The sequence below is a fragment of the Vulpes lagopus genome, chromosome 19 (genome assembly GCF_018345385.1).
Source record: "Vulpes lagopus strain Blue_001 chromosome 19, ASM1834538v1, whole genome shotgun sequence".
In the NCBI taxonomy this organism is placed as follows: domain Eukaryota; kingdom Metazoa; phylum Chordata; class Mammalia; order Carnivora; family Canidae; genus Vulpes; species Vulpes lagopus.
The window spans coordinates 45,562,383-45,577,210 of record NC_054842.1 but is presented as its reverse complement, the minus strand read 5'-3'; the positions used below and the strand labels follow the sequence as shown (position 1 = coordinate 45,577,210).

Below are 14,828 nucleotides of genomic sequence, written 5' to 3'. Positions count from 1 at the left end.
ATTAATGACCTAAGCTTCTATTCCAAGATAAAAAAAAACAAATGAAGAGAGAAAAAGAAAATAAAGGTGAGAACATAAATTAATGAAATAGAAATTAAAAATTTGTTCTTTGAAGTGATCAATAAATCCATAGCATGGGATCAAGAAGAAAAGCACGTACATTATCAATGTCAGAAATAAAAAAGGGGACATAAGTACAGGGCCTAAATAATTTAAAAAATGTAAGAGGGGGGGCACCTGAGTGGCTTAGTTGGTTAAGCACCCAATTTCAGCTCAGGTTGTGATCTCAAGGTTGTGAGATCGAGCCCCACGTTAGGGTCCATGCTGGGCATGGAGCCTGCATGAGGTTCTCTCTCTCTCCCTCTGCCCCTCCACTACCCATCTCTCTCTCTCAAAAAAAAAATATTAAAAAAAAAGTAAGAGGGTAATATAACTTTATGCCCAAAGTTTGATAATATAGTTGAAATTGTCAAATTCCTTGAGAAGCATGAATTACTTAAAAAGACACAAAAGAAATAGGAAAAATAAATGGTCCTACACTGAAGAAGGAATTGAATCTATAATGAAAAGCCTCCCTTCTCCCCAACAAATCCTTACAACTTCAGCCCAGATGGCTTTGTTGGTAATTTTTTTCTGAACATTCAAGAAAGAATTAATAAACGTTTAGAGAAGAAGAAACAATTCCAAACTAGTTTTATAAGGCCAGCATAACCGTGATACCAAAAACTGCCAGGGATATTATAAGAAAGGAATGTCGCAGGCCATTATGTCTCAAGAGCATAGATACTAAAATCCTGAACAAAATAATATTTGTAACTTGAATACAGTGATAAATAAAAAAGACCTACATATGACCAAGTTTCACAAGATCGCAAAATTAATTTAATACTCAGAAATCAATGTAATTCATCACATTAACTGTGTAAAAAAGAATCATAGGATCACCTCAATACATACAAAAAGAGCATTTGACAAAATACAATAATCATGATAAAATCTCTTAGCAATCCCTAGGATTAGAAGGAATCTTCCTTAATTTATAAAGGTGTTTATAGAACACCTTGCTAACATGAAATAAATATGATATTGGCCTGATGACAAACAAGTCAACAAAATAAACTATTCAGAAATATACCCAAATATATACAGTTCCTTGATGTGCAAAATAACAATACAATGGCAAGTGGGTCATCTTTTTCTTTTTCTTTTTTAAGATTTCATTTTTAAGTAATCTCTACACTCAACATGATGCTCAAACTCACAACCCCACGATCAAGAGTCGCATACTCCACTAACTGAGCCAGCCGGGCAACCCCAAAAGGATAATCTTTTAATAATAGTGTTATAACAATTGTGTATCCATATGGGAAAAAAAATAAACATTGCCTCTTACCTCACATCAAACACAAATTACGAATTTAAGATTGATAGTAGACCTATATGTGAAAGTTCAAACAGCAAAGCTTCTAGAAAAAAGATAGAATATTTTCATTAACTTGGATTAAGGAAAGACTTACTAAACAAGATACAGAAAATATTGTAAAATATTATAAAAAATTGATAAATTTGGCATAGTTAAAATTAAGAACTTGTGCTCATCAAAAGTCAGATACTTGGGACAGCCCAGGTGGTTCAGTGGTTTAATGCCTGCCTTTGACCCAGAGCGTGATCCTGGAGACCCTGGATTGAGTCCCACGTCGGGCTCCTTGCATGGAGCCTGCTTCTCCCTCTGCCTGTGTCTCTGCTTTTCTCTCTGTCTCTCATGAATAAATAAATAAAATCTTAAAAAAAAAAAAAGTCAGGTACTTGTAGGGGAGTGAAAAAGCAAGCCTAGCCTAGGAGAAAATATCTGCAATGTATATATCCAACAAAAGATTCGTATCTAAATATATAAAAGACTCCTATAAATCAATAAGAAAAAGACAAACATCTAAAAAAAATGGGCAAAGACTTGGACACCCCACAAAGGAGGATATGCAAATAGCTAATAAGCATATGAAAAGGTACTCACCATCATTACTCCTCAGGAAAATGCAAATTAAAGCCATGATGATGTAGCCCATCAGAATGTTATTCTATTAGAATCGCTAAATTCGAAGTCTGATGATACAAATCATTAATTAGGATGTCAAGCAACTGGAATTCTAATACATTGCTGGTGAGAGTACGGATTTGTACAACTCCTAAAAAGCTATTTGGTGTAATACATTAAAATGAAACATGTAGGAGATACCTGGGTGACTCAGGGGTTTAGCACCTGTCTTCATCCCAGAGTGATCCTGGAGTCCCAGGATGGAGTCCCACGTCAGGCTCCCTGCATGGAGCCTGCTTCTCCCTCTGCATGTGTCTCTGCCTCTCTCTCTCTCTCTGTGTCTCTCATGAATAAATAAATAAAATCTTAAAAAATAAAATAAAATAAAATAAAAATAAAATAAAATAAAACATGTAGGGATGCCTCAGTGGCTCAGCGGTTGAGTGTCTGCCTTTGGCTCAGGGCGTGATCCTGGTCCCGGGATCGAGGCCCACATCGGGCTCCCAGCAAGGAGCCTGCATCTCCTTCTGTCTGTGTCTCTGCCTGTCTCTCATGAATAAATAAATAAAATCTTAAAATGAAACATGGAACTATTTTATGATCCAGCAATCCCACTCTAGGCATATACCCAAGAGGAACAAAGTCTGTGCTCCTAGGCAATGTGTAAAAGAATGTTCTTAGCAGCATTTTTAGTGATAACCAAAAATTGGGAACAACTCAAATATCCATCAATAAGAGAACAGGTAAATAAGTCCTGGCCTTTTCATACAATGGAGTCCTATACAGTAATTTTTTAAAATACACAAAACAGCATAAGCGAATCTCACAAATATTAAGCTGAGCAAGAGAATCCAGTTACACAAGAAAGTACAGTGTATGAGTCCATTTCTGTGAAAGTCCAGAAGAAAAAAATGGTGTATTTCGTTTTATAGCAATTAATTTCCAATGCACACAAACGTTGTACTTGTTTAGTACAGAAAGACACAATAATCTCTGTTCTTTAAATGGACATGATCAAAGGAATTATATTGACTGTACACAAGCAGTGTCTTATAATCTAATCACCGCCTAATGGGGGAGACTGAGTAGGAGCATGATAGCCTTAGACATTCATAAAAAGCCAGAAACAGCCTTCGGCAAACATTACATATCAGACCCCTGGGGTGGAATAATATTTTAAGATATTAACCACTGGGTCCCCACCCGGCCCCAGGATTTTCCCACAGCCCTTCCTCCCACTCAGGCTCAATGCACTTTGCCTCGGGGCAGGAATGACACAGGAAGAGGGAAAAGAAGCCTTTGTAGTTCTAAAAGTCTAACCCACAGCAGGGACCAGAAAGAGCACAGGGCATAGGACAAAAGATTCCAAAGAATACGTAATGACTCAGAGCCAGTTTTTCCCACCCTCCAAAATTGCTTTTCCAAATCCCTTGGGTTGCCAGGAGAAGAGCACTAGAGGGGAGTATAAAAAGCTGGGCCCCTGAAGAGGTGCCCTGTGGCCTGCTTTCCCTGGGCTGCATCCTGGGGTAGGGGGCCGGGTTGGGGGAATGCTAGAAATCCCACACAGGTGGAGGGATCCAAGTGCAGAAGGTGCTTATTCTCACTGCCCAAATGGAACCCAAGTGGTGAACTAACTAACATTAAGTTTCTAGCACCAGATAGGATGAAAGCTAAAGTATGAGAACAGGTAAAGAACAACAGGGAATTTCTGTTTCTGCCCAAGTGTATAAATGTCCTGAGGTTTGCTGTCGTGCTTTCCCTGAGTACAGGTCTGATTATCTGCTTCTCAGTCTCTCAGAAGGTGCACAACAAGATTTATCTGGAGACTCTGGGTTTCCCTGAGCAAAATCCATGACTACTGCCAGTTCCAGGGCACCATGAAGCAGTGGTGGGGACAGGGGGCTTACCCACTTTTAGGATATGTGGCAACCAAAAAAAGCACCAAAATATGAGATTTCCCAGATTTCCTCTCCCAAGTTCATGGCATTGGATTCTCCTTACCCTGTTCAGCATGACTCGTTCTAGTGCCCTCTGGGAGAGGTCTACCCTTGCAAGAGGATTTCTCCAGAGGCTTTCCTACAGAGCTGAGAGGTAAAAGGGAAAGGTAGAAGAGAATGGAAATCTCATTAGTGTCCTGGGGGATGAGTCGCTGGGTGATGGGGGTGGGGGGAGTTTGCAAGGTGGGAAGCAAGTAGACCGAAAAGAAAAGATGGCTTACAATTTATTGCCCTGGATTAGGTATCGTCTTGCTTTGTGTTTGAGTAATACATTTGTCAGCTATTTTGAAATTACTTTTAGATGGCGGAGACTGCACTACTTTTAGCTATAGTTTTGGTGGGATCACGATGACCCAGCAGCGACAGTGCTCAATAGTAACTCTTGAGTGGCAAGTTCCATTGCTCTTACCAGTAAGCAGCAGCAAGTCGCACATTCTGGTGGATTTAAGCTTAAAGGTCATTTATTAAAGAGGTTTTGGGTAGCTCACAGAATTTGGAGAGAGGTAGAGAACTGGGCTTGGGTCTCTATATGATCCTAAATGATCCTAAAACTTCATGAGTCTTACAAGCTTTATCCTATAGCTCATTTCTGTTTTCCTTTCCGTCACTAACTTTGGTTTCAGGTTTGGGACAAGTATATCTGAGAGGTCAAGTCCAGGTCATGCTCCTGGGATCTCAAAAAATGTGTAATTGTCATTTTCAGCTTCCTAGCAGGTGATGATGGACTCTGACACCTTGACCTGAAAAGAGGAGGAATTTCACCAGAAATTCTCCATGAGAGGAGGTTATTGGCCGGAAACCAGAAAGATGGGACTTGTTTACCATTGAGGTCAACTACCTCAAAAGCCTTTAGGACACCAGATTCATTATTTAGTGCTTGTTAAAAATGCAGATTCAAGGGCACCTGAGGGGCTCAGTTAAGCATCTGCCTTTGGCTCAGGTCATGATCTCAGGGTCCTGGGATCAAGCCTCGAGTTGGACTCCCTGCTCTTCAGGGAGCCTGCTTCTCCCTCTCCCTCTGCCTGGTACTCCCCCTGCTTGGGCTCATGCTAGATAGATAGATAGATAGATAGATAGATAGATAGATAGATAGATATTTTTTATATATATATAAAATAAAAAAAAATTAAATGTAGATTCCACGTCCCTTCCTCTGAGCTACTGAATCTGAATCTATGAGAATGGGGTCCTGGAACTGTTGTTTGTTCACCAGCATCCCTAGTAATTTGTATGTACCTCAAGCCTTACTATATACTCCCATCAGTATCCTTGATATTCACTCTAAAAATCTGCATATGTTGGAAGCATTGTTGCCTTCCCACCTGGGGTAGCTGGGAGAAAAAGTATAACTCTAAGGAGGGTGTCCATTGTATAGTTTCAGAGCATAACATTATTGGTTTGAACCCCAGTTCTACCCTGTATAGCTCTGCAACTTCAGAAAAGCTACTTTATCTCTCTGATCTTTGGTTGCTTTGCCTGTAAAATGGGATAACAATAGTATTAATCCGTATTAGTTAAGGTGGGACAGGCTATGTTGCTGTAACAAACAGTCCAAAGTTTCAATGGCCTGATTTAGTAAAAGTTTATTTCTTGTTCCTCAGGTGGGTACAGGTGGATGGCTTTCCCTGGAAGCTCCCTCTGACCATGTGGCCTCGTTTCATGGGGCACAACCTGGAGTCATTTGTTTACAATTTTGTAGTTGAAGAAGAGAAAGCAAAGAGACTAGGAGATATTATATGGCCAGGCTGACAGGGGGCACCTAACTTCTGCTCACATTCCATCTGTCGGAAATCTGTGGTATGACCAACCTGACTTCAAGGCAGGCTGGGAAATGCTGTGAAAGATACAGATTTGGTAGAAAACCAATGGTTTCAGCTACAACTATCTCATAGGATTGTCATGAGGACAAAATGGGCCACATGTATGAAACACCTACAGATGTTATTGTCATTCCATTTTATCAAGTTTTTTGTTTGGGCGTTTTTGTTTTGTTTGTTTTGTTTTGTTTTGGTTTTTCTGTTTTTCCTTTAAGGGAGGAAAATGCATGATGGCAGGGTTTTCATGGTTTTATTGACCACAAATAAAACCTGCATATGCGTTGCCTCTTCATTTTCTTTGCTGCGCAGCCTAACATTGGGATTGGAGACTCTGATAACCAGCTGGGCTGCTCTTCCCACGATGGTTTTGAGGTTCTTGGGGTTTTTTTTTTTTTTTTGAGCAATCTCCACACAATAAGGTCTGTTGCACATCAGCAGCACTTACAGCTCCGTGATGTTGAGGACCAGAAATTTCTGGAAGCCACTGGGCTGCATGTGTGTCATTTTCTTGTTCCCATAGCCAGTGTTGGGCGTGATAATCTGGCCCTTGAATGTTCCATGTATCCTGTTGTCAATGCCTCTGGGTTCCCACCAGTTACATTTAATTTTTTTAATTAAAAAAAAACTTTGGACACAAAATTAATAGATGTTCAGTATAGAAAAATTATATAGTACACATAAGCAAAAGAGTAAAACAAAAACTAACTGTAATTCTCCACTTAGAGATAATAACTACTAAAATATGAGCCTTTTTAGTTTTTTACAAAAATAAGATTTAATTCTGCACACCATTTTAGAAGTTTTGTTTTGTTTTTTGTTTTTCTTTGGGGGGGACAGTCATAAAGATTTCATTATATCCCTATTTAAGTAACTATTGCATGATTATTGAAGATTGTGATGATAGGCCCCATCACATAAAGTTTTTTAAGGTTCCACAAAATCAGTAATTTAACATTAGGGGTACACAGATAATCTAATGTTGTGAGGACTAATTTAGGCAGCAGTTTTGTTCTATGAAAGGATATAGAACCACTCAGAGCAATTTTTCAAGAACCTAAAGAGACTTTCTCGTAACTATTCTTGTTTTTAAATACTGGTTTAAAAAGTACAGAGTTCAAATGGAGCACCAGTTTACAATCTCTGCTTTACGGCATTTTTCCAACATCAGTGTGGTATTCCAAAAGTAACCAAATGAGGATTAAACATTTAAAAACTACCTTTTTCCTGCCCCAGGAACTAAGTCACTACATTTTAAGTAGCTAGCAGCATTTCACTATCAATAACATTAGTCTGATTCACTGATATAATTACTAATCAGAGCCATCTTTTAGTCCATTTCTACTAAAATTCCAGAATAAACTTGGAATATTTCCATATTCTGTTTTACAAGCTATTGCATTTCATTTCAAATATTCTACTTTTATTTAGTCTAAAGCAGACTAGTATTGGTCAATAGCAAGTTTATCATGGCAATATCATGGCAAAATTTTAGTTTTAGGTCACAGGTCTGGAGGAAAACTCTTGGGACTTCACTGTATACACTAGTGCTTTTCCTCACGACTAAATGTCACTCATGAAGAAAACCAATTTTACTGCTTATTTAGTAAAGACAAATAAAAGTACACTTCTTTTTCAATTAAAAGATTACTATGTGACAACAAAGTTTGCATTTTTAATAACATAGATTACCAACAAGGTCCTGACCTAGTCATCAAAAATCAAACAGATCCTCAAATCTAAAAACAAGAAACAGAATCACACACATATTCTGACCAAACAAACTAATCCTGAATATTTCCCAAATAAAAAAGCACAATTATTACATTCCATGTTTCAGAGAAGAGGCATGAAAGATTGATGCCGTTAAGTTTATTTACAAACATGTTGAGTATGTTGAATTCAAGAGTTTGATCCATTTTTCAAAGTGACCGCACCTCCTAAAATGTTCCTTTTCACATCTGTTTAATGGGTTGATTAAAACATCTTTATTTCTGAAGCAGTTGGTGTCTTACTATAAAAAAAAAGGTGCAGCCAATCCAGATCCAAAATACAAAGTCATCATAAGTAGTAGCCTCCACTTGGTTTCCACTGACAATGGCAAATTCTTCCCGGGGCCCTCCTCATAGTGGCTCCTGCGGACCACAGAGGTTGTGAACCTCAGGATGCTCTGTCCCAACATAGCGCCACTGAAAGTTCTGCGAAAGTCACAGACCCTAAGTAGGCAGAAACGACAGCACCACACCAGGGCTTCTCCGCGACCTTGTTCCTCGGTCTTGTTTTTGTTTTTTTCACACATAGTGATATAGTACAACCTGCTTGGGTTGCCAATGGGCACACTTCATATCCCCATTTTCAATATGCAATAGTGAATGAGTGGTACGGATGTACTATAATATTGTCAAGCACTTCACCAATTGTTGGACATTCTTACTACCATAATCGACCCTGTGATGAACATTTTATGTTAAATCCCTGCACACATCCTTGGCTATTTATTAGCCTGGGTTTTTCCACTTCCATTACATCTGTATGTTGGAGCTGGCTGGTTCTGCTGGTCATTTAATCAGCCACGCAGGCTAGAACCGGTGGAACAGGTTGGGTTGACTGCTGTAAAAACTAGCCAACCCAAGCTCTGACTCTTAAAATTATTTCTGTTCCCTGGGGATTATGCCCCCAGCTCAAACACCCTCTGGCATACACAGTGAGGGAACTGCGTTACGCGTTACCTCATATTCTTAAGAGAATACGCTGTCGTCTTTGCCCTAGTCAAGAGGAGCCCCTGGCAGCATGGGCTATGTTACTATTTATATAACACGTTTTATACATCCAGGAGGTGCCAAATGTATTAAGTCCATGAGAGTCACTTGCACGATGCATATGGGATCAGGATATAACATTTTGAAGTCCTTTTTTTGTACAATGAATCGTCTTATATAAAATCTACAGATGACCTTCTAGACAGAACTTTTAAAAAATCTGGACAAAAAGTTTCAGAAGAATTATTCTTCTTCTGTTGGATCTTTGCTTACGCTCACCTCTGTTTAAATGGGGGCTCTGACGGAGGCCAGTAAAGCCCTTACTTGATTGTGCCATGACCTATTTTTAAAATGTACCCCCCCCAAAAAAAATAATAAAATAAAATGTCCCAGACCCTTGACTTCCTATAGAGGATAAAGTCCCAACCTCTTAGCACATGTGATTTCCTTGACATGCTGAGTCTGGCCTCAAACCTCCCCCATGCAGCTCTGTCTCCTGCCCATCACGTTTTTCTTAGTGTTACAGGATAGATTGTAACACTTGGTATCACAATTGCTTTAAATATATGTCTTCCCCTCCCCATAGCTTATATTTTTAACCACCAAATACTGTTCTTCTCTTCTGCCTATATCTAATAAGCTAGTACCTGGATATAGTAGGCAATCAATAAATGTGTGTCATTAATAATAACTATCATAGGGCAGCCTGGGTGGCTCAGCGGTTTAGCACCTGCCTTCAGCCCGGGGCCTGATCCTGGAGACCTGGGATCAAGTCCCGCGTTGGGCTCCCTGCATGGAGCCTGCTTCTTCTCCCTCTGCTTGTGTCTCTGCCTCTCTCTGGGTCTCTCATGAATAAATGAATAAAATTTTTAAAAATAATAACTATCCTATAAGAAGGACTAGCACTTACTATGTTTTAAGGGATTTATTTGTTATCTCCCTTAATCCTCACAATAGCCATGAGCTTGGTACTATTATTATGCCCAGATGAGGGGATTTTACAGATAAGGAAACTAAGGCACAGAGGTTAAGCCAAGTCATCCAAGATTACAACAATAAATAGAGGGCAGAAATGAAATTTGAACCCAGGCACTAGTCTCCAAAATCCTAGTTCTTAACCTACAATGAATGAAATTATTATAGAATAAATGGTGTTAACCATGCCATTTGGGAAAGAGACCACATGTGAGGAAGTAGGTCAGTTTTTCGGATGGGTTCACAGGCTCCATGGACTGACTGCTTCTATTTAAATTCTGTTTTCACCACTTAGTAGCTTTGGGAGTTTGGAAAAGTTATTCAAGTTTTCCAAGCCTCTGTTTTCTCATCCATAAAGTGTGGAGAAAAGTGGCCCCATCCTGATAAATTTATAGTGACCATTAAATGATAGAATCCTTATAAAGCACCTGAAATTTCATAAGATGCAATAGATACTGTCTACACACAGTTACTATTACCAGATCCATAAGACTTGTATTAGTAGCTATTTGCCATCCTGGAGTGAATATTTCAAATGCCTTGGCAAACAGGTTGTTCATTCTCTAGTCACCTGCTTTGAGCACAAGTCTGTATGTGTATATGTGTGTCTTGGTCACACAACATGAAGTATATAAAAATGAAAAGTCCCTAATCCACCTAGAAGTCTTCCGCAATGTGTTCTGCACCAACCGTATTGTGCTACAGCTTTTTGGGGCCATGTCAAACAAGGTTTTGGTGTCACAATGCAGAACAGGTTTTAGGGACCCTCTGGTTTCAACATTCCACGTGTCAAAGATTAAGGCCTCTTCTAGACTTCAGGCAGTCATGAAGATCTGGGATTAGAGCAAGGGTTGGAGGCAGCTCTATCCAGCACTCAGAAAAGTGCTCTCCCTGCAACCCATTAGCTAATAAGATGTCACTGTGCAATATCCACCCTACAAGCCTTTTTGGGCTCAACCTTCCAGAGACTAAATTCTTACCTGGCTCTTCTCCAATCAGGATGGAGCTAGGTGGGATTTGCCTATGACCTCATATCTCCTCTTGTTTTATTTCTAGTGGGTCTAAGCAGCTCTGACCTGAAAATATAGCCCTGACTAGAAGAAATATGATCCCTTTTCTTTCATCACCAAAACTCCAAGTTCAAGCCAAAAGTAAACTGAACTCCCGTGAAGGAAAGGAAGAGATCAGCACGGCTCAGAAGGGTGTTGAGATTAAGTGCCCCTCAGTTTGTTCCCTATGAAACAACCGGAGGGTTGCTGGAGGGGAGAGAGGTGGAGGAATGGGGTAACTGGGTAGATGGACATTAAGGAGGACACATGATGTAATGAGCACTGGGTGTTATATAAGACACTGAATCACTGCCCTCTACCTCTGAAACCAATAATATATGTGAATTAATTGAATTTAAATAATTTTTTTTAAAGGAGGGTATTGGGAGAAAAGAGAGCAGAGCACACAGCATGAAGGGATCCCAAAGATGAGGCAGCAATAGGCCACGGCAATGATAACAGCCAGGAAACATAGAGCCTGAATAAGTGGAGAGCTCAGAACCTCTAACTTCAACTCCAGCCTAAATTCAGCTTGAGTATTAATCAGACTTCATCGGTGAAGAAGGGCTTGGGGCACACGGTAATCTGCCTAGGATCACCCGAGGCAGTAGAGGGCTATGAGGACCTGCAGTGTTTCCTCTGTCTTTTCAGAGGAAGTTGTCCCTGGGAGGGGGCCATAGACATAGAATTTGAGTGTTGGAATGCATCCATCTGTGTCCCCTGCTTTCACCTCCTCCTTTCAGAGCGACTCCACTTGCCCAAGGTCACAAAGTTAATTTGTGGCAGAGCATCGCTGCTAGCCTGGCATCCCCTCCTCTTTCCCTCATAATGATGCTTTCCACTTTGTGCAGCTGACTCACCCATACCCCTTCTGTTCTACCCACTATTCATGCCTAACGTGAGGTGGGCTGCATGTTGGAACTGTGACCCCCCCCCCCCCGGGTGTGATGTAGAGCAGGAAGGGGACATATGACAGCATTTCACAGGGCATCTCATGGTGTCTGTTTTTCTGACCACTTGTGGAAATCATTTTATTTCGGACCCCATATTTGTAGTTCTCTTTCCACCCAGAGAGGAGACCACAGAGCTCCCAGACAAGAGAAACTTGCAGGGCTACGCTACACAGGGAAAAGCTTTAGGTAATCAAACAGATGGAAGGGCCAATAAAGTTGCCAAATATTTGATACAGCCATTCTTTTGCTACACGTAACTGATGATTATTAGCATTTTCTTAGCACAAAAAGAATCATTTTCAGATGCTTCTAGTAACTTTTACTGAGTGCTTACTGTACAGAGGCGATATTACTTAAGCTTCAACACCACCACCAAGCAGTTACTGTTGTCCCCATTTTAAAGAAGACAAAACCGAGGCAAAAAAAAAAAAAAAAAAAGGTTACGTAACTTGCCCAAAGCTTTGCAAATAAAGATAGTCTGACTCCAAAACCTGACTCTTCATCATGCTTTTCTTAACTCTTTTGTACAACCGTGTGTATGTCTTTCTTGCCTCTTAGTATGGGTTTTACTTGCTCTCATGGAATTCTGTTCTCTTTATCAAGGCCGAAATTTAAGCACCCTTCTGGGTATTACTATTGATCGACTCCTGAACCAAATTTGTAACAGTTAAGATACTGGTGTTCAGTTAATATGAGTATTACAAAATACTGCTTTGAGCCTTTTTTTTTTTTTTCTGTTTGAACGTTCTACATACTACATAATCCATATTAGCACGTTGGTGTGTTTCCTTCCTGCCATTTTCCGTTGTATTTAGCATGTGTAGAGGAGGAAAAACTTTCTCCTCTATCTTCTTAGGTTCAGTATCTAGGGCCCTGCAAATTAAACTGACAAAGAAAAGACTAACAGGAGAAGGAGAATGCCAGAGTTTATTTATGTGTCCAATGTGCATACACCCTGGCAGACTTAGTAATGAGCAACTCAAAGGGGTGGTCAGAATTGGGGGCTTATATACCATCTTAACAAAGGATGAAAAATTTGTGGGGGAGTGCAAGACAAAAGGGCTTCCTGGGGGTAGTAAATTGTGGGAAGGTAAATATACTTTACCTCATGGTAAAGGAAACTCATGGAAGATAAGAGTTATTTTAGTAAGATTTGTTTGTGCATCTCAGTGCAGACTTTCTGTCTCTGGTAATAATGACTGTTCTCCTGGTCTGGGAGAGGGGAAGGGGAGCACCTCCACAAAGGAAGATTTATATCCCGCTTTCAGGTAGGTGGAGGAAGTCAGAGAGCTCTTTCTGTATTTGCTGCTTCTTAATTGTCATCAGCACAAAGCAATTTTTATGCCCAGTTGGCATATTTGGGGGTAACATGTTTAGATTCCCTTCACATAATAAAAACTGTAGGGTGCGTTAAATTTCCTAACTGCTTTCTCCCCCGCCCTTGTTGTATAATGTATATTTGTGTGTATATGTGGCTATATAGTCTTTGTAACTCCCATTTTTCAATGAATAAATAACATTTCATTGAACAGATCTATCATTATTTGCTTATGATGATAAATAAATAGGACACATAAAGCCCTCGCATGAGATGTTTGGGCTGGTCCCAAATTCCCCATGTTATCAATAACCACAGTAAACTTCATGTTTTCTTTACTAACCAGACAGATTTTATTCTTGGTTAGCAGACCTTTAATTCTCTAAAGTAGGCTGAAAGCATGCTTCTATCTTTGCGAGTTTAGGTAGAAAGGGTTTAAGGAAATGTCGATGGGCAGTGAGCCAACCCCGAAGTCTCAGTAAGTTCAGTGAACAACATGAAAGGCCTACATAAATCAGGAGTAACAAGGAGAGCGCGTTACCGCACCAACCAAGAGGATGTGTCTGAGTAAGTTAGGAAGGCTAGAAAGACCAGCCGGTCTCAACACCCCAGCTGGAGAAACAACTCCTACCGCGGGGAACACCGGCTCCCCTTTCACGAGGGAGCAGTTTTTCTGACCATGACAAGTTATTCATGATTCACAGGTTGCTTGGGGCCTTCTCATTTTTTTTTTTTTTGCAATAACCAAGTGCACAGCATACATGCACATGTGTGCATGTACACACACACACACACACACACACACACACTTCAGAAATGACCATTTTCTGCTCATTCAAGTAGCAAAGTCAGGAAGACCACGGGACTAGGAGACAAGATCTCATGATCTCGTCCTCAGCCCCTTCTCATCAATAAGGCTGTTACTCCACATGGCTCTACTAATGTCTCACATACCCAAAGGGTAACTCATTTAAGGGAATGGGTAGCTCATTTAAAGGAAAGATCGAATGGATTAAAACATTTTCATAAATTACAAAATAGTACATAAATGTCCTGTCAGGGCATTGAGAAATGCTGGCTTTGTTATATAATCATTACGCATCTTGGAGTCTGAGGTAGGAGCGATCACATACCCATAGTATGGTATTTTATACTTACTCACTGGGATAGTTGGAGATTTTCAAAATGTGAGCTATTGATAAATGTTTTCAAATGAGAGTCAAATGAAAGAGTGCTATTTTACTCTTGGCCAGTCCTGGGGGTGCTCAGAGTTTGAACTGCATGCTTCTAGGGTCCTGAGCAGCTTTTCTCATCCAGGCATCCAGGAGACCCTCCACCCCACACCTTCTTGTTGGGGTGGTGGGAGCCCATCATGCTCAGTTGCCTGTCTACTGGAGCCCTTGTGTTCTTCCAACTGAGTGTCTCCTCTCAGTCCCCCTGAGGCCGCTCTAAACTCTGGCCACAGTACCTCTTGCTCTGTGTATTGTGATCACCTACTTGGCTTCCCTACTTCTAGTTTTTCCTCATCTCAACTCATCCTACACATCACTGCCAGAGATTCTATTTCTAAATAATGTCACATTTTGCCTCAAAATAATCCATTTTCTCCAAGTTGCTTAATGAATTAAGTGCAAAATATTCTAACATGATATTCAAGACCATCCACAGAATGTCCGTATATCAGAGCCTACTAATTTGTCCTCTCCCTCTTCCTTAATAAGAGATCATCTTTCCCTACTGAATGTTAGTCCCAGACTTAGGGCTGCTCTGAGTAAGGAGTACATTCTCCAGCCTCCTTTTTAGTTAGGTACGGCCATGTGACTTAATTCTGCCAAGGAGATATAAGCAGTGACATGCACAACTTCCAGGAAGTACCGTAGGAGGGAGACCCATGCTTTTTGTCCTCCCCTTCCTTCTTCCTGCTGGCTAAG

At 40.3% G+C, this 14,828-nt stretch overlaps 1 protein-coding gene across 1 annotated transcript; it reads right to left on the bottom strand.

The window, feature by feature from the left end:
* Nucleotides 1-7,857: 7,857 nt before the first annotated feature.
* On the bottom strand, nt 7,858-8,025 carry LOC121478606 (cytochrome c oxidase subunit 7C, mitochondrial-like). The gene has a single exon (XM_041733708.1). It carries the CDS (start codon nt 8,023-8,025, stop codon nt 7,858-7,860), a length of 168 nt encoding a protein of 55 aa, XP_041589642.1.
* Nucleotides 8,026-14,828: the final 6,803 nt, after the last annotated feature.